This window comes from Hemitrygon akajei, chromosome 29 (genome assembly GCF_048418815.1).
Source record: "Hemitrygon akajei chromosome 29, sHemAka1.3, whole genome shotgun sequence".
In the NCBI taxonomy this organism is placed as follows: Eukaryota; Metazoa; Chordata; class Chondrichthyes; order Myliobatiformes; family Dasyatidae; genus Hemitrygon; species Hemitrygon akajei.
This window is the reverse complement of record NC_133152.1, coordinates 1013776-1033331: the sequence shown is the minus strand read 5'-3', so window position 1 is coordinate 1033331 and position 19556 is coordinate 1013776. Positions and strand designations below refer to the sequence as shown.

At 44.8% G+C, this 19556-nt stretch overlaps 1 protein-coding gene across 4 annotated transcripts in view; it reads left to right on the top strand.

Annotated features, from left to right (window-relative positions):
• patl2 (PAT1 homolog 2) overlaps window positions 1–18676 on the top strand; it is a 30629-nt gene extending 11953 nt beyond the window's left edge. For 2 of the 4 annotated variants that reach the window (XM_073031637.1, XM_073031635.1), the window contains 11 exons: window positions 4648–4722; window positions 4837–4975; window positions 5058–5175; window positions 5829–5926; window positions 7772–7825; window positions 8343–8485; window positions 8601–8751; window positions 8992–9123; window positions 17304–17401; window positions 17692–17841; window positions 18201–18676. In XM_073031637.1, coding sequence (XP_072887738.1) covers window positions 4648–4722; window positions 4837–4975; window positions 5058–5175; window positions 5829–5926; window positions 7772–7825; window positions 8343–8485; window positions 8601–8751; window positions 8992–9123; window positions 17304–17401; window positions 17692–17841; window positions 18201–18234 — 1192 coding nt within the window. In that variant the 3' untranslated portion in view covers window positions 18235–18676. The remainder of the gene's footprint in view (window positions 1–4647; window positions 4723–4836; window positions 4976–5057; window positions 5176–5828; window positions 5927–7771; window positions 7826–8342; window positions 8486–8600; window positions 8752–8991; window positions 9124–17303; window positions 17402–17691; window positions 17842–18200) is intronic. The other 2 variants (XR_012096643.1, XM_073031636.1) reach the window with 2 other exon arrangements.
• The last annotated feature ends 880 nt before the right edge of the window (window positions 18677–19556 follow it).

The window sequence follows — 19556 nt, the reverse complement described above, 5'->3', positions numbered from 1 at the left end:
GAAACATCTTGATGATTCTAGGAATGAAAAGGAACATTTGATAGCTCTGGGTCTGTACTCACTGGAGTTTAGAACGATGAGTGGGGATCTCATTGAAACCTTTTGAATGTTGAAAGAATGTTTCCCATGGTTGGGGAGTCTAGGACAAGAGGGCACATCCTCAGGATAGAGGAGTATCCATTTAAAACAGATGCAGGAGAATTTCTTTAGCCAGTGGATGGTGAATTTGTGGAATTTATTACCACAGGCAGCTGTGGAGGCCAAGTCGATGGGTGTGTTTAAGGTAGAGCTTTATAGGTTCCAGATTGGATATGGCATTAAAGGTTACAGAGAGAAGGTTGGGGAGTGGGACAGAGGAGGGGAAGAAAGGATCAGCCATGATTGAATGGTGGAACACTCTCGATGGGACAAATGGCCTAATTCTGCTCCTATGTCTTATGGTCTGCACACAGTGATCTCCATTTATCTAATTATGTGACTTCTAAAAACAAATGCTGCACCAGTGATGATTTGTTGTGTCATATTAAAGGGGGTGAATATTTATGCAATCAATTACTGCATTTTGTATTTGTAATTAATTTAGATCACTTTGTAGAGATCAGTTTTCACTTTGATATGAAAGAGTATTTTTCTGTTGGTCAGTGTCAAAAAAAGCCAAATTCAATGTTGATTTACAACACTGATTCAATGTTGTAAAACAATAAAACATGAAAACTTGGGGGGAGTGAATACTATGTATAGGCATTGTATACCTGGTGCCTTAGAATACTTTCCAAAAACTTTCATACAACTGATATGTAAGGTTCACTAGTGTATAATTTCCTAGTTTATGTTTAATGCCTTTCTTAAACAGCAGAATAACATTAGCTATCCTCTAACCTTCTGTTGCTAAGAATGATTTAAGTATTTCTCTAGGGCCACTGCAATTTCAGCACTTGCCTCCCACAGAGTCTAAGGATTTATCTTGTCATGCCCTGGGGATTTATCCACCCTAATTTGCCTCAAGATAGCAAATACCACCTCCTCTGTAATCTGTATAGGATCCATAACCTTGCTGTTTTGCCTCATTCCTATAGACTCTTCTGAATAAATACAGGTGCAAAAATCCATTTAAGATCTTCCCCCATCCTTTTGGCTCCACACATATTTTGTGAACTTTGCCGGTTACTTGTTCTCTTGCTTACTAGATTCTGCTAAAACAACTCCAGATCTGAAATGTTTCACTCAATTTTAAATTTATTATCATCTGCATGAATAGAGTAAAATGCCATGAAAGTTAGCACATTACATTGCAAACATGACGAGCATGTTAATAATAATATTAATTCTCATATATTATACATGACTTGCACAATAAATTGAACAGCAAGGGTGTGCGATTGAGAGAGAAGGAACAGAACTTCAGTTGGTGGTAGTGTTGGAGTACTTTAGATTGGTTCAACAACCTGAAGGCAGTGGTGCGGAAGCTATTGGTGAACCTTGAGGCTGGGTGTTCAGGTTCCTGCACCTCCAGTCAGATTGCAGGGTCAAGAAGAGAGCTTGGCCCTAGTGATGAATGCTGTCTTCCGTAACTATTACATCTAATATTCCTTAATGGTGGGAAGAGCTGTACCTGTAATGAAACTAACTGGGTCCAATACTTCCCTGATTAATTGTTCTCATCATTTTCTAGACTTTCAAATGCCATGGAACTGTAAATGTTTCATTCAGTCTCTCAATTACTTTCTCTCCCCATTTACTTAACTGTCAAATGTCCTTAGGACTTCAAATATTTTTGACTTTGCTGATTACTTGTTCTACTTTCTTTGAAGTTGTCTGTCAGCCATTCACCAGATACCTGGCTCCCCCCTCTCAAGGCATCGTAAACTCTTGGCACTTGTGTAACCCCTTTTTCAATCAATTCTTGTGAAAATCTACAAGATGTCATTTGCTCAGTGTTTACTCTTTCACTATATATGTTTCTCTTTCCCACTCCCCCCCACTTTTGAGGCTGCTGCCTTGCTTCCCTACCAATTGTTGTGTTAACAGTACCAAAAAAAAAGTAATCGTGACTTTTTTGAAGGTAATTACAAATATTCCTGGTCTTTTTGAGGGGAAAAATCTTCCTAATCTCGGTATTGAAGGGCTAATGCTTCAATCATAAATGCTGTGACATCCTTCCTAGTCCTACACCCCAAAACCTGAGGGGTGATGATTCTTAAAACCCCCCCCCCCATCCTGTCCCTCCAGTTGAGCACTGTACATGCATCATTATATGATTGAATGCATACTGCAATTTGAGGAGAGAAGCACAAGTCACATGTATCAATATCTCAATGGAATAAAGGGAATTACAGAGGCATGAGAGAGGAGCTTGCCAAGGTGGATTGGAGGGAGATGCAGGCAAGGATGATGACAGACAAAGGTGGCTGAAGTTTCTGGGAATAGTTCACTAGGCACAGGATATGGCCCGCAGGAGAAATAGTTCTTAAATGGCAGAAGTAGGCAACCATGGCTGACAAGGGAAGTTGAGGACTGCATAAAAGCCAAGGAAAGGGCAAAAGTGAGTGGGAAGTGGGATAATTGGGAAATTGAACAAAGGAAAACTAAAAAATCTATAAGAAGGGAAAAGATTAAATATGAGGTCAAACTAGCTGATTGTAAAAAGCAGATACCAAGCATTTTTGTTATATAGAGTAAAAGGGAGGTGAGAGTTGATATTGGACCACTGGAAAATGATGTTGGTGAGGTGGTAATGAGGGACAAAGACATGGCAGATGAAAAAGTACTTTCCATCAGTCTTTACCGTGGAAGACACTAGCTTTATGTTAGAGGACTGAGAATGTCAGGGAGCAGGAGTGAGGGCCCTTTCCATTACAAAGAAAAAAGTGCAGGTAAACTGAAAGGTCTGAAGGTGGGTAAGTCACCTGGACGAGATAAGACTACATCCCAGAGTCCTGAAAGAGGTAGCCTAAGAGATAACAGATGCATTAGTCATGATCTTTCAAGAATCCCTTGATTCTGGCATGGCCCCAGAGAAGTGAAAAATTTGAAATGTCACTTTGCTTTTTAAGATGGGAGGAAGGCAAAGAAGAGGAAATTATAGGCCATTTAACCTATAATTGTTTGTGATTGTGGTTGTGAAAGTGTTGGAGTCCATTATTAAAAATGAGGTTTCAGGGTACTTGGAGACTAATGATGAAATAAGTCAAATTTGGCATGGTTTCTGTAAAAGGAAATCTGTTGGAATTCTTTGTATAAGTGACAAGCAGGGTGGACAAAGGTGAAACACACAAAGTCCTGGAGGAACTCAGCAGGTGAGACAGCATCTATGGAAAATAGTAGAATTGACTTTTCGGGCCAAGACCCTTCGGCAGGACAAAGGTGAAGCACTGGATGTCGTTTACTTAGATTTTCAGAAGGCATTTGATAAGGTCCCTCGCATGAGGCTGCTTAAGATAAAATCCTATGGTGTTACAGGAAAGATACTGGCATGGATAGAGGAATGGCTGACAGGCAGGAGGCAGCGAGTGGGAATAAAGGGGGCCTTTTCTGATTGGCTACCAGTGATGAGTGGTGTTCCTCGGGGGTCCGTATTGGGACTGCTTCTTTTCACATTGTTTATCAGTGATTTAGATAATGGAATTGATGGCTTTATAGCAAAGTCTGCAGATGATACGAAGGTAGGTGGAGGGGTAGGTAGTGCTGAGGAAGCAATGCAATTGGAGCAGGACAGACGCATTGGAAGAATGGGCAAAAAAGTGGCGGATGGAATACACTGTTGGAAAATGTATGATAATGATTTATGGTAAAAGGAACAATAGTGCAGGCTGTTATCTAAGTGGGGAGAAAATTCAAACATCAGAGCTGCAGAGGGACTCCCTGAAGGTTAATTTACAGGTTGAGTCTGCGGTAAAGAAGGCAAATGCAATATTGGCAACAACACACACGAAATGCTGGTAGAACACAGCAGGCTAGGCAGCATCTATAGGGAGAAGCGCTGTCGACGTTTCAGGCCGAGACCCTTCGTCCTGACGAAGATGCTGCCTAGCCTGCTGTGTTCTACCAGCATTTCGTGTGTGTTGTTGTTTGAATTTCCAGCATCTGCAGATTTCCTCGTGTATGCTCTTTAAATGCAATATTGGTATTTATTTCAAGGAGAATAGAATATAAAAGCAAGGAGATAATGCTGAAGATTTATAAGACACTAGTCAGGCTGCAGTTTGAGTAGTGTCAATAGTTTTGGGCCCCTTATCTCAGAAAGGATGTATTGTCATTGGAGAGAGTCCAGAGGAGGTTTATGAAGATGATTCCGAGAATGAAGAGGTTAACATAGGAGGAGCGTTTGGCAGCTTTAGACCTGTACTCTCTGGAACTTAGAAGAATGTTTAAAGGTCTAGATAGAGTGGATGTGGAGAGGATGATTTCTCTGGTGGGGTTATCCAGAACTAGAAGGCACAGCCTCAAAATTGAGGGGTGACCTTTTAAACAAAAGTAAGGAGGAATTATTTTAGCCAGAGTGGTGAATGTGGAATGCTCTGCTACAGATTGTAGTTGAGGCCAAGTCCGTGGGTATATTTAAAGCGGAATTTGATAGGTTCCTGATTGGTCAGGCCATCAAGGGATATGGTGAGAGGGCAGGTTCACCACTGCTGCTTCTATTCTCAGGTTCCCTGGACGTGTTACACAGTTACATCCACAACACAGTCGCATTCTCAGCCAAAGGCAGCAACGCGTGCGGAGGTGAGTACACCGACACCATTTGTTGCTCTACCCTCACCCCGTGGAGAGATCAACCCTGAGGAAAAGGGGTCGAGAGACACCAGTGTACATATGAATCTTCCTCCCTCCCTGCAGAGAGTCTACTAAGGAGCCTAATGCTGGGGTAGATGCTTTCGGCAACTTAATGACTGATAAAGAAAAGGCTTGGATCATAAAATTACAAATGATCCAGCTACAGAGTGAAAATCCACATTTGGATGACTACTATTATCAAGTAAGGACATTAACACTGTCAGATACAGTTCTCTGCCTCATCTGGGGTGAGCAGCAGATACTGTGACATTCTGTGTTTACAGGAATTTTTTCGGAAACTTGAACTCAAACTTCAGGACGAGGAGCTGGGTAAGGAGGTGAAACAGGAACCTCAGAAGTTGGTCACTCCGTATGTTCAGAAGGCAGAGATGTATGATTCTGGTAAGTCAGAATTTTTGGGTAGTGTTGAATATTGGCCATCTACTTTGGGCACTTGATTTTAGGATGGGGGCAGTGAATGATTTGTAAATGTGTAGCAATGTGCTTGAATCCAGTCTGACCCCAGGTATGTGTGATAGCACGGAGTGGAGAGAGCTTCACTTTGTGTCTTGACATTTTTGGTCCTAAAATGAGATTATTCTACAATGATTAGTTCTCAAAACTACAATAAGCTGCTTCATCACTCATAGCATTTTGTTTATGGAGACTAGACTAATAATTTGCATATATTTTATAAATAATTTGGCTAAATCACTAGTTTAAACCAAAGCAGCAGGAGGAAGAATGAAATCTGACACATTTGGCAAATAGTAGCCTAGCTTCTAGCTAGCAGGTACTAGCTTCAAGATTTTTGATTGATTTGCAGAAGAATATTTCACTAATAAATTTTTGTCCACCAACCTATGGAGAATGAGAGGGACTGAGTTCTAAAGGAAACTGGATGAATCAGGAGGGTTAGTTACTAGAGTACCCTTTATTGAGCATGTGTTATGAGACAGGGCAGAAGAAGCTGCACTCTGTGTTTGGCATCTGGTGTGTGTGCTGGGGTGAGGTGCATTTCTCAGTAGGTGAACTCTTCTCTGTTTGACCCACAGTTGTCCACATCGAGGGTTCCCTGGGACAAGTTGCTGTCTCCACATGTTACAGCCCTCGTCGAGCCATAGATGTTGTTCATGTCTTAACCCTGGAGGAGGTGTGTTTGGGTTCAGAGGGAGAGGAAGAGGCATGTGGGAGTGAAGGGTGCTTGCTGAGATGGGGAGGGTGAAGGAGCTGCCGAGTCATGGGTGGGGTGTGTTACGAACCCCGTAACTGGGTCACTTACCAGCAAAGATGGAGACGTCCGTTGAAGTCTGATGATACTATTTTTAACAGTATTTATTAGTAAAAATACACAAAAATAATATCAATGCAAATATACAGATAATATACGTCGTCAATACTAAATCTAAATGTGCGGGTATAATAATAATAAGAAATAAGCTCTATCGTTGTCTAGGGGATAATGTATTGTCCGACGGAAATATAAAGTTCACTCAGTTCATGCAGACTGCAGCCTTTGGGGACTGCTGTGTTGCAATGGTGGGAGAGAGAGAGAGATTTGGAGAAAAACTTGCCGATTTTCCTTTTATGATTTCGATCCGTCAGGAGTCTCGTTGTCGTGGCCTTTCACTTGTGGCCTCTCCTTTAGCTAAGCCGTTCTTCCGTGATGAGCCCGCCACCCTGGCAAGGGAGGACGCACACGAGCCCCCACCGGCTGTCGCTATTAAACGCTGTCACGGGATCTCTAGCGTTTCTCCTGGTGCGTCCAAAGGGGTTGTTCCCCAGACCCTCTTTTATCCTTACTCATGGGATCTCAGATGTCAATCAGGTTGGGATGATGCAATCCCTCAACCAGCCCACTCTGGTTGTCCCCTGAGGGGGTTCAATGAATAGTACAGTACTCAATACACAATTCCGTCTCCAAGAGACAATGGCCGTTATCAGTGGTTCCGTTTCGCTGAGGTCAGGACACATTCCAAACCTTGTGTATTCTGGACGTCTCTCTCTCATTTCCTGGGTCCCAGACCCGAATTAATAGCAATCTTGCGATTCTCAAAAAGGAGGGGGCGACTTTGTACCCTTCGGCCCCTCAGAGTTGCGTCACATTCGTAACAGGTGGCATCTGGGAGGGAAGATGCCAGAATAAAGGGGAAGAAGGACCAGCTAGAAGGTTAACACAAGGAAATCTGCAGATGCTGGAAATTCAAGCAACACACACAATATGCTGGTGGAACACAGCAAGCCAGGCAGCATCTATAGGGAGAAGCGCTGTCGACGTTTTGGGCCGAGATCCTTCGCCAGCTAGAAGGTGATGGGTAAAGCCAGATGGGTGGGAAAGGTAAAAGGCTGACAAAGAAGGAATCTGAAATGAGACGAGAGCAGACTATGAAGGAAAGAGGAGGAGGAGCACCGGGGGGGGAGGGGTGAAGGTGAGAAAAAAAGATAGAGGCCAGAGTGAGGAATAGAAGAGGAAAGGGGTAAGGAAAAATTACTAGAAGAAATCAATATTCATACCATCAGGTTGGAGGCTACCTTGGCAGATGGAACAGGGGTACTACATTGGAGCAATATCCCCATTCCTATTCTGACGTTGGTCCATGGCATCCTCTTTTAACACAATTTTGCCAACCTGATGGCATGAAAGTCGATTTCTCCTTCTGGTAATGTTATTCCCTCTGCCTGCCCACTTTTTTAATTCCCACCTCTGGCCTCTTGCCTCTTCTCACCTGCCTATCTCCTCATTCTGGTGCCCCTCCTTCCCTTTCCCCATGGTTCAGCCTTCACTCACATATAGCTAGTCCTCCTTCCCCACCCCCATCTTTTTATTCTGGCATCATCCCTCTTTCCAGTCCTGAAGAAGGGTCTTGGCCCGAAAAGGCAACAATTTATTAATTTTCATAGATGCTGGCTGATCTGAGTTCCAGCTTTTTGTGTGTGGTAACACACTTGGCTGTATTTTGAATTTTGGCATTTTCTTTTCCCATACCTCCAATCCCAGGACCCACCAAATTTAGGTCGGCAGCGACTTCATCTGCTGGACAACATCGAGAAGGTGGGTGATCTCTTGGGAGGGAGAGGGTTGGGAGGAGGATTGAGGGAGCGAGGGATCCCAGGAAGTGTAGGATTAGTTGCAGATGGTGGGAAGGAATGGGATGCCATTGAGAAAAGTGAGAAGGAGTATCCCCAAGATGGAGGGAGAAAGAGGATCCCTGGAGAGGGTAGGTGGTGACATAAGGGGAGACTCCTGTGGAGGGAGGAAAAGGGGCTCCAATAAGTGGAATGATGGAATAGGGGTCTCATGGAAGGAAGGTGTGCTACTGAGGGTGGAGGTGCCTCCATGGGGGTAAGGAAAGAAAAGATCCCATGGAGGGAACAATGAATGAAGGAAGCAGAGGGACCCTTAAAGGGAGGTTCTGATGGAGGGAGAGCAGATTCCTTCTAAAAGATGGTGTGAGGGCAGGGAAAGTGGGAGGGATACCAGAGACAGAGGGAGTTCTGTGGTGGGAGGGAGAGTTCTTTCTCCCGCTGAGATATGATACACGTTATTAACTACCGCCTCCCTTAATCAGATGTACCAGCTGCTCCTGGAGTTGGAGGAGATGGAGACCCATCTGGTGTCTGTGCCAGAGGAGAAGAGGTTGATGTACCAATCGCTCAGGGACAGGAAACTGGAGCAACTCTACCAGCGTCTCCATGTGGGCATCAGGGAAGAGTGAGTGATCTGCACCGTTGTCTCCCAACCACTCATCCTTTGAACCAGGTGTCGGGAACACTATCCTCTCTCCCCATTTAGTAACTAACCAACCATTCCTTACACTCTCCTGCAGGAATTCAGAATTTTTCAGGATACTGAGGGTGCGGAAGGGGATCAAACTGCTGTCCCGTCTCCTGCCTCTGCTCCCTTCCACCCGCTGCACCGAGATCCTCTTCTCTGTGGCAGCATCCCTCCACCAGCTGGGCAAGGAGGGTCTGGATGAGGTGAGGATGGGAAGAAGGAACAAGGGAGTGGAGGTAGGGCTGTGGTAGAGGCTGTGAGGAAGTGAGTGGAGGGAGTCCCACAGGAAGGGTTGGGGGAAGGGCAATGCTGCAGGAGGGTTGGTGGAAGGGGACAATGAGGGAGAAATAGCAGGAGGATGGAGGGAGGGAGCACAAAGAAAGGGGCTAGCATCCCAGGCTAACTCAATTTTTTTCTTTCTACCCCCCCCCCCCCCCAAGCAGCTGCCCCTCCTCTTCCCAGCACTAACAAGGAGTGTTTCCAGCCTCACCTTCTCCCAACTTGTCTCCCTGCTCCAAGAAGTGATATGGGGTGGGGTTGTTCCCCACACCCTCCAGCACATCTTCCACAACACGGTAGGGAAGTGCTGCTCTTCTTCCTGGTCTCTCTGTTTTTCTCCCTCCCAGCCTCCCATTTCCCGCTTCTTGCTCTGCATTCTACCCCCCCTTCCCGCTTCATGCATCTTTTCCCCACCACATACCCCTGCTTCCCGCTGCAGATTCCAGGTTCACCACTCTCTGGTTAAAGAAATTCTAACTGGACGTCCCTCTACTCAGAGGCTGGGATCTCTTGTCTTAGACTCTCCCACCATAAAAAAAGATCCTCTCCACATTCACTCTATTGAGATTTATCTGCATTTGATGGGTTTCAATGAGATTCCCCCCATTCTTCTGAATTCCGATGAGCAGAGCCATCAAACGATCTTGTATGATAAACCTTCAAATCCCCCAGAATAATTTTTGTTAACTTCCTTTGAACTTTTTCTAATGTCAGCATATCCTTTCTTAGATAAGAGGTCTAGGATACAAGAGCAGGGATGTGATGCTGAGGTTTTATAAGGCACTGGTGATGCCTCACCTTAAGTGTTGTGAAGAGTTTTGGGCTCCTCATCTTAGAAGAGATGTGCTAGCATTGGAGAGGGTTCAGAGAAGGTTCACAAGGATGATTCCAGGAGTGAAAGGGTTATCATACGAGGAAAGTTATCACTGGAATTTAGATGGATGGGGCGGGGGGAAATCTCATTGAAACCTTTCAAATGTTGAAAGGACAAGAGAGAGTGGACGTGGAAAGGATGTTTCCCATGGTGAGAGAGTCTAGGACAAGAGGATAGAGGGGTGTCCATACATAACAGAGATGCGAAGAAATTTCTTTAGCCAGAGGGTGCAGAGTTTGTGAAATTTGTTGCCACATGCAGCTGTGGAGGCCAGGTCGCTGGATGTATTTAAGGCAAAGATTGATAGGTTCTTGATTGGACATGGCATCAAAGGTAATAGGGAGAAGGCTGGGAAATGGGGTTGAAGAGGAGAAAAAAAGGATCAGCCATAATTGGCAGATTCAGATTTGATGGGCCAAATGGCCTAATTCTGCTCCTATGTCTATTGGTCTTATAAGGGGCCCAAAACTGCTCTCAATGCTCCAACTGAGGCCTCACCAGTGCCTTTTAAAGCCTCAACATTACATCCTTGTTTTTATATTCTAGTCCTCTCAAAGTGAGTGCTAACATTGTTTACCTTCCTCACCAAATTAACCTTTGGGAAATCCTGCATGGGGACTACCAAATCCATTTGCACCTCAGATTTTCTCTCCATTTAGAAAGTAATCTACGCTTTTACTTCTACCTAAGTGCATGACTCTATACTTCCCAAAACTGTTTTCCATCTGCTACTACTTTGCCCATTCTCCTAAGGTGTCTATGTCCTTCTGTAGCCTCTTTGTTTCCTCAACACTACCTGTCCCTCCACCTGTATTATATTGTCTACAAACTTGGTCACAAAGCCATCAATTCTATCATCTAAATCATTGACATATGATGTAAAAAGAATCAGTTCCAACACAGACCCCTGTGGAACACCACTAGTCACCTGCAGCCAACCAAAAAAGGCTCCCTTTATTCCGACTCTTTGCCTGTTGCCAGTCAGCCGCTCTCTATCCATGCTAGAATTTTCCCTGTAATACCATGGGCTCGCTGCTTGTTAAGCAGCCTCGTGTGTGGTACCTTGTTAAAGGCCTTCTGAAAATCCAAGTACACAACATCCACTGATTCTCCCTTGTCTATACTGCATGTTATTTCTTCAAAGAATTCCCACAGATCTGTCAGGCAAGATTTTCCTTTACAGAGACCATGCTGACTTCAGCCTGTTTTATTGTGTGCCTCCAATAACACCAAAATAACATCCTTAACATTGACTCCAGCATCTTCCCAACTCTGAGGTCAATTTAACTGGCCTATTATTTCCTTTCTTCTATCTTTCTCTCCTTCTTGAAGAGTGGAGTGACATTTGCAATTCTCCAGTCCTCTGGAACCTTGACAGAATCTATTGATTCTTGAAAGTTCATCATAAATGCCTCCACTATCTCTTCAGCCACCTCTTTCAGAACCCTGGGTGGAGACTTATCTGGTCCAGTTGACTTTATCTACCTTAAAACCCTTCAGTTTCCCAAGTGCTTTCTCCCTAGTGCTTTCGACCTCGCCTACTTCTGCCTCCAACATTCAAACTTCCGGCATACTGCTAGAGTCTTCCACAGTGAAGTCTAATGTAAAGTACTTATTCAGTTCATCCACCATTTCCTTGTCCCCTATTTCTACCTCTTCAGCATCATTTTCCAGCAGTCTGATTATATATACTCTAGCCGCTCTTTTACACTATATATATCTGAGGAGACCTTTGCTATCCTCTTTAATATTATTGGCTAGTTTGCTTACTTTCATATTAGATCTTTTCCTCAGTGAGTTTTTAGTTGCTTTCTGTTAGTTTTTAAAAGCTGCCCACTAACTTTTGCTCTATACACCTTCTCTCTGGCTTTTATGTTGACATTGATTTCTCTTGTCAGTTGTAGATGAGTCATCCTGTCTTTAGAATACTATTCTGTGATGCATCTATCCTGCACCTTACAAATTAGAACTTAGACCATAGTACAGCATAGGGTCCAGCCATTCAGCCCACAATGTTGTGCCAAACCAGCTAAAAGCAAATCAAAAACACCCAATCACTAATCCCTCCTACCTACAACATGTCCATATTCCCCCTCCCCCATCATCTTTACATCCAAGTATCTATCCAAACGTCTCTTAAAAGCCTCTACCATTATATCAGGCAGCACATTTCCAAACTCTGAGTTAAAAAAGCACTTTCCCTCACATCCCACTTGAACCTATCCCCCTCACCTTCATTGCATGCCCTCGGCTATTAGACATTTCAAATCTGGTAAACAGATGCTCTCTGTCCATTTTATCTATGCCTCTCATAATCTTGTATACCTCTATCAGATCTCCCCTCAGCCTCCAGAGAAAACAATCTGTGTTTATCCAGCCTCTCATGATAGCACATGCCCTCTAAACCAGGTAATGTCCTGGTAAACCTCTTCTGCACCTTTTCCAAAGCCTCAACATCCTTCTTATAGTGGGGCAACCAGAACTGTATGCAGTACTCCAGATGTGGCCTAACCAGAGTTTTATTAAGTTGCAACGTAACATCTTGACTTTTCAACTCAATGCCTCGACTAATAAAAACAAGCAGTCTATAAGCCTTATTAACCACCCTATTGACCTGTTTATCTACTTTCATGGAGCTATAAACTTAGACCTCAAGATCTCTCTGCTCAGCAACATTGTTTAAGGATCTTGCCCTTAACAGTGTACTGTCTCCTTTCATTTGCCCTACTGAACTGTAACACCTCATATTTATTTGGGTTAAACACCATCTGCCAATTCTCAGCCCATATTATCAACTGCTCTATATCACACAGTACTCTTTGCCAGTCTTCTACACTATGCACAACTCCACTGGTCTTGGTATCATCTGCAAATTTACTAACCCACCCATCTACATTTTCATCCAGGTCACTACAAACAGCAGAGGTCCCAACACAGATCCCTGCAGAACTCTGCTAATTTCAGACATCCAGAGTGAATAAATTCCTTCAACCACTACTAAGCACAAGCCAATTCTGAATCACTACAGCCAGTTTGCCATAGATCCCATGCATCTTAATCATCTTGATTAGCCTCCCATATGAGGGACTTTGTCAAATGCCTTACTAAAATCCACGTTGGCAACATCTACTGCCCTACCCTCACCAATCTCTCTCGTCACTTTGTCAAAAATCCGCTCAATTTGGTAAGGCACCACCTGCCACACACACAACCATTCTGACTCTCCCTGAATAAGCCATGGGTTTCCAAATGCTCATTTCCACATTCTCTTAGAATTTTCTTCAGCAATTTCCCTACAACTGTCATGAGACTCACCGGTCTATAGTTACCAAGATTTTCCCTTGTTCCCTTCTTAAATAAAGCTATGACAGCCACTCACCAGTCCTCCAGGACCTCGCCTATGGCTAGAGAGGAAAGAAAGATACTGGTCAATGGCCCAGTAATCTTGTCTCTTGCTCTTTCAGTATCCTAGGGTAAATCCCATCAGGCCCTGGGGTCTTATCCATCTTAATTCTCATTAGGAGGCCCAACACTTCCTCCTTCTTGACATCTAAATGCCCAAATATATTTATACACTCAGCACTGATCTCCTGATCCTCCATATCCTTCGCCTTGGTAAATACTAAAGCAAAAGTACACATTAAGTACCTCACTCACATTCTCTGCGTCCACACAAATGTTCCCCCCCTCCTTTCTCTGTGAATGTTTCACCTTAATCCTACTTGACAAGGACTTTTCATGACTCCTCCTGGCTTTCCTAATAACCTTATTTAGTTCTTTTCTGGCTTTTCTGGCTCCATGTGTGCTTCATTTGATCCTAACTTCTGAAGCTTTTTTTTCTTGACTAAGTTCATTCCTGCTTTGGACATTCAAGGCTCCCTTATCTTTCCATTTCTGTCCTTCTAGCAGTAACATATCTTTCTTGTACTCTGTACAATTGATCTTTAAACACATTCCATATGTCTGATGTGGACTTCCCAGAGAAAAGATGTTCCCAATTAACACTTCTTAGTTCCTGCATAATGCCCTCATAATTTGCCCTACTCCAATTTAAAACACTCCCACAAGGATCATACCCATTCTTGTATGTAGCCATCTTGAAAGTTAAGGAGTTGTGGTCACTGTTCCCTAACTGTTCTCTCACTGAGAAGTCAGTCACCTGGCCGAGCTTGTCACCCGACACCAGGTCTAGTACTGCCCTTCCTTTTGTTGGACAGTCCATATACTGATTTTAAAAAACCTTATTACTGAGTTCCACCCAATTGCTCCCAAAAACTCCAACCATTGCGGCTCTGCATTCATCCCTGCAGGTGTTCCCTTCCAATCAGTTTTGACCTGCTCCTCCCTCGTACCTCAGTAATACCCTTTGCTCCACTGTAATACTAATACATCCAACTTTAGCTTCTCCTTTTCTAATGGCAGGGCAAATTCTATCAATTTATGATCACTGGCCCCTAAGGCTTCCTTTACCTTAAGCTCTCTGATCAATTCCAGTTCATTGCACAACACCCAGTCCAGAATAGCTGATCTCCTAGTGGCTCAACCTCTAGCTACTCAAAAAAGCCATCTCATAGGCATTCTCTAAATTCCCTCTTGGGATCCAGCACCAACCTGATTTTTCCCAACCTGCGTATTGAAATCCTCCGTGACTATCGTAACATTGACCTTTTGACATGGATTTTCTATCTCCCATTATAATTTATATCCCACATCCTGGATACTGTTAGAGGCCTGTTATAACTCTCCTCAGGGTCTTATTACTCTTGCAGTTCCTTGCTCTACCCACAGCAATTCGACACCTTCCGATCCTGTGTCACCTTTCTAATGATTTGATTTCATTTTTACCAACAGAGCTCCTCTGCTTATCTGCCTGTCCATTCGATACAATGTATATCCTTGGACTTTAAGCTCCTAACTACAATCTTCTTTTAGCCACGATTCATTAATTAGCACAATATCATACATGCCAACTTGTAAATGTGCTACAAGTTTTATATTCAGTGTGGCATTCAAATGTGACACTGTCAGTACTGTATTTATTACCCTTTTTGATTTTGTCCCCCTTTTACATTGCAACTCATCCCATTAACTGCAATTTTGCCTATCATTAGCCTCTTCTTGCTAGCGGTCTCATACATACTGCCTCTGTTTGTAAGCCAAGTGTCCCATCCCCAGCCTTATCACTCAATTCCCATCCTGGTGTCAAATTAGTTTAAACCTTTGACAAGGTGCCGCACACGAGGCTGCTAAACAAGATATAAGCCCATGGAATTACGGGAAAGTTACATACGTGTGGATAGAGCATTGGTTGATTGGCATGAAACAGAGTGGGAATAAAGGGATCCCATTCTGGTTGGCTGCCAGTTACCAGTGGTGTTCCACAGGGTTCTGTGCTGGGGCCGCTTCTTTTTACGTTGTATATCAACGGTTTGGATTATGGAATAGATGGCTTTATGGCTAAGTTTGCTGATGATACAAAGATAGGTGGAGGGGCCGGTAGTGCTTAGGAAACAGAGTCTGCAGAGAGACTTGGATAGATTGGGGGAATGGGCAAAGAAGTGGCAAATGAATTACAATGTCAGAAAGTGTACGGTCATGCACTTTGGTAGAAGAAATAAAGGGGCAGACTATTATTTAAATGGGGAGAGAATTCAAAGTTTTGGGATGCAATGGGACTTGGGAGTCCTCATGCAGGATACCCTTAAGGTTAACCTCCAGGTTGAGTCGGTGGTGAAGAAGGTGAATGCAATGTTGGCATTCATTTCTACAGGAATAGAGTATAGGAGCAGGGATGTGATGTTGAGGCTCTATAAGGCACTGGTAAGACCTCACTTGGAATACTGTGTGCAGTTTTGGGCTCCTTGTTTAAGAAAGGATGTGCTGACGTTAGAGAGGGTTCAGAGAAGATTCACTAGAATGATTCCGGGAATGAGAAGGTTAACATATGAGGAGCGTTTGACCGCTCTTGGACTGTACTCCTTAGAGTTTAGAAGAATGAGGGGGGACCTCATAGAAACATTTCAAATGTTGGACATTGTTGGACATGGACAGAGTGGATGTGGCAAAGTTGTTTCCCATGGTGGGGTAGTCTAGTATGAGAGGACATGACTTGAGGATTGCAGGGCACCCACTCAGAACAGAGATGTGAAAAAAAAAAAAATTTAGCCAGAAGATGGTGAATCTGTGGAATTTGTTGCCACGGGCAGCAGTGGAGGCCAAGTCATTGGGTGTATTTAAGGCAGAGATTGATAGGTATCTGAGTAGTCAGGGCATCAAAGGTTATGGTGAGAAGGCAGGGGAATGGGACTAAAGGGGAGATTGGATCATCTCATGATGAAATGGTGGAGCCAACTCGATGGGCCGAATGGCCGACTTCTGCTCCTTTGTCTTATGGTCTAAACCCTCCCTAACAGCTCTAGCAAACCTGCTTGCAGGGATATTGGTTTTCCTTGGTTTCAGGTGTAACCTGTCTTTTTTTTAAACAGATCCCAAAGATCCAGAAATCTGAAGCCCTGCCACCTGCACCAGTTCCTCAACCATGCGTTCATCAGCCAAATGATCCCATTCTTGCCCTTACTGGGACTGACAGCAATCCAGAGATTACTACCCTGCTTTTCTGCTTTCTACCTAGCTCCCTGAAGTCTGTCTTCAGGACCTTCTCACCTTTCCTACCTATGTCATTAGTGCCAATGTGCGCCAAGACCTCGGCTGCTCACCACCCCCCAACTTTTAGAATGCTGTAGACCTGATTTGAGACATCCCTGACCCTGAGAGGCAATATGCCATCTGGGTGTCTCTATCACATCCACAGAATCTTGTCTCTATTCCTCTAGCTATGAAATCTCCTATCACTACTGCTGTCCTCTTCACCTCTATTCTCTTCTGAGCCTCAGTGCCAGAGGCCTGGTTGTTGTGCCCTCTTCCCCACCCCCACCCCCCTCCAGTAGGTCAACCCTCTCAACACTATCTAAATGGAAGTTTATTATTGAGGGGAATGTCCATAGGGATACTCTGTACTAGCTGGCCATTTCCCTTCTAACAATCACACAGTTACCTCCCTCCTGCAACCTCGGGGTGACTACTTCCCTGTAATTCTTATCTATCACTACCTTGGTCTCCTGTATGACATGAAGATCATCGTACTCCAGTACTGGATCCTTAACGCGTTCTCTGAGGACCAGTATTCCAGGAGGCTAGAGGTCCCAGAATTTCCATATCTCTCATACAGAACAAAACAGCAAAGGAGCCATGCTCATAGCACTAACTGTGCTCTAACAGATGAAAAATTGAGAAAAATAATAGGAAGAAGAACTTGCCAAATACTTAGTTCTCAAACCAAATCTTGCCAAAGCTACACTGGCCTACTCAGTGTTCCCCCTGTTATATCCTCTCTTCTCTGCCACCCCCCCCCCCCCCACCCCCCACAACTAAGCAAGTGGCTGGGTGAATGGTGTAATTCTTCTGTAGCTTGGGGAAAGAGGGAAGGGGGAAAGGGGAGGAAGCAACAGAGGTGGAGGTGGAAGTAGAGATGGGGAGTGGGTGGGAGGAATTTTAGGCCTTTTTGCATATGGACCTGATGTGATATTGTCTCTCTTCCTTTAGTTTAGTCTTTCCTTCCTCTATGTCCTGCTGAGTCACGGAGAGTCCCTACTCTCTCTTAGCTGTCCCACAGAGCCCTGTGTTGAGGATTTCCAGCACTGGTAAGTGGCACTGTCTCTCCTTTATCCCCCAGGCTCTCCATGGTCCCAGTCTCTTCCCCCCCCCCCCCCCACTGTTCCCACATCCTTCTGGATCTAGGAAAGATCCCACCTCAAGGCTTATCCAAAAATTAGCATTCTTCTGCTCAAACTGCAACAAAACAAGACGGACTACCTGACTCTCTGCTGGGCCTAGGTTCAGGGTACCTAGGCATTTCTGCACCCCTCCCCCATACCTTCCCCCTTCCCTTCCCTTTCTCACAGCTTGTGTAATCTTGTGATTCCTTCTAAAGGATGGACATCATCTTCCTGGTGGCCCGGGAACTCTCGCAGACCCCAAAATCAAGCATGGCTGAACCCCTTCAGCTCCCTAGCAACTTGCTCTCACTCTTCTGCCGGTACGTGGACAAGCAGACAGCCCACACGCTGGAGGACAAGATTGAGTAGGTATCCTCCACATCCAGTGCAGCTCCATCCACACCTGGTGTCAGATACAGGGTGAAGCTCCCACCACACTATTCCATCACACATTCCCAGGCTCAGACACCAAGGCTCCCTCCACACTGTCCCATCACATGGTGTATAAAGAGATGAGGGCTGCAGGGTAGCAAGTGGGTTACAGAAATGTGCATGGTGTAGAGAAAGGAGAGTGTCACATTGACATGGAACAGCACGTGGGGGGTGTTACAAATAGGGAGGTGGTCATGGGGAAGTGGAGGGGTTTAGGGAGGGAGGAGGCTGTGGAGATGGGGATGGGTCCGAAGTTTTCTGACACTACATCCCTTCCCTTTCTTTCCCACAGATTCAGCGTATCCGATTCCTGTTCCCGAATGTAAACATTGCATGGGCCGGCTCCACAACCCCTACTCCTCTGTTGAACTGCGGAGATTTTTGCACCATTTTCCCCCTTGTCTGAGGCTCCCTCTCCCCTCTTGCTAATTTGGGGGTAATTGAAGAGATGGAGATGCAGCTGTGGGGGCTAGGAGAAAGGGCAGAGTGGGTAGGTGAAGGGGAGGGTGGTGGAAGGCTTTCTAACAAGCTAGGGTATGGGGAGTCTGTACCTGCCCCACTATGGCTCACAGACCACACTCTGTGCAATAAAAGGCTTATTGGCTTCACCCTCTTCCTGTGTCTCTCTCCAGCTTTGGACTACCTCCTGCTGGGTACTTGGGATGGGTGGGAGAAGAAGAGAATGGGGAAATCCCCCCTTCAACCTCCTGGGACAGGTCATTCCAGACATCCAGTGAAGATTCTCCCTGATCAGCTGGTAACAGACACTAGATCAATGGGGATGGGACCCTGGAAACATCTGGAGACAATGTGGTTACGGATGAGAGAGTTTAATCAAGTAGGTGTGAGATGTTGCACTTTGGGAGGTAAAATGGAAAGTGTTAACATATGTTAACAAACTGTTAACATACAGAGGGATCTTGGGGTCCACATCCACAACTCATTGAAAGCGGTTGCACAAGTAGTTAAGGCATTCTTGCCTTTAGTTGAGGCATGGAGTTGAAGAGTCAGTAAGTTACGTTACAGCTTTATAAAGCTCTGGTCAGATTACTTGCAAAGTTCAGTTCCTATATACCTCCATCCCCCACCAGGAAGGTCTCAAAGCTCTCCATTTCTTTTTGGATTCCAGACCTAACAAATTCCCCTCTACCACCACTCTCCTCTATCTAGCGGAATTAGATCTTACTCTCAATAATTTCTCCTTTGGCTCCTCCCACTTCCTCCAAACCAAAGGTGTAGCCATGGGCACCCGCATGGGTCCCAGTTATGCCTGCCTTTTTGATGGCTTTGTGGAACAGTCCATGTTCCAAGTCTATACGGGTATGCATCTCCCTCTTTTCCTTCGCTACATTGACGACTGCATTGGCGCTGCCTCCTGCACACATGCTGAGCTCGTTGACTTCATTAACTTTGCCTCCAACTTTCACCCTGCCCTCAAACTTACCTGGTCCATTTCCGACAACTCCCTCCCCTTTCTTGATCTTTCTGTCTCCATCTCTGGAGACGGCTTATCTACTGATATCTACTATAAGCCTACAGACTCTCACAGCTACCTGGACTATTCCTCTTCCCACCTTGTCTCTTGCAAAAATGCTATCCCCTTCTCACAATTCCTCCACCTGCGCCGCATCTGCTCTCAGGATGAGGC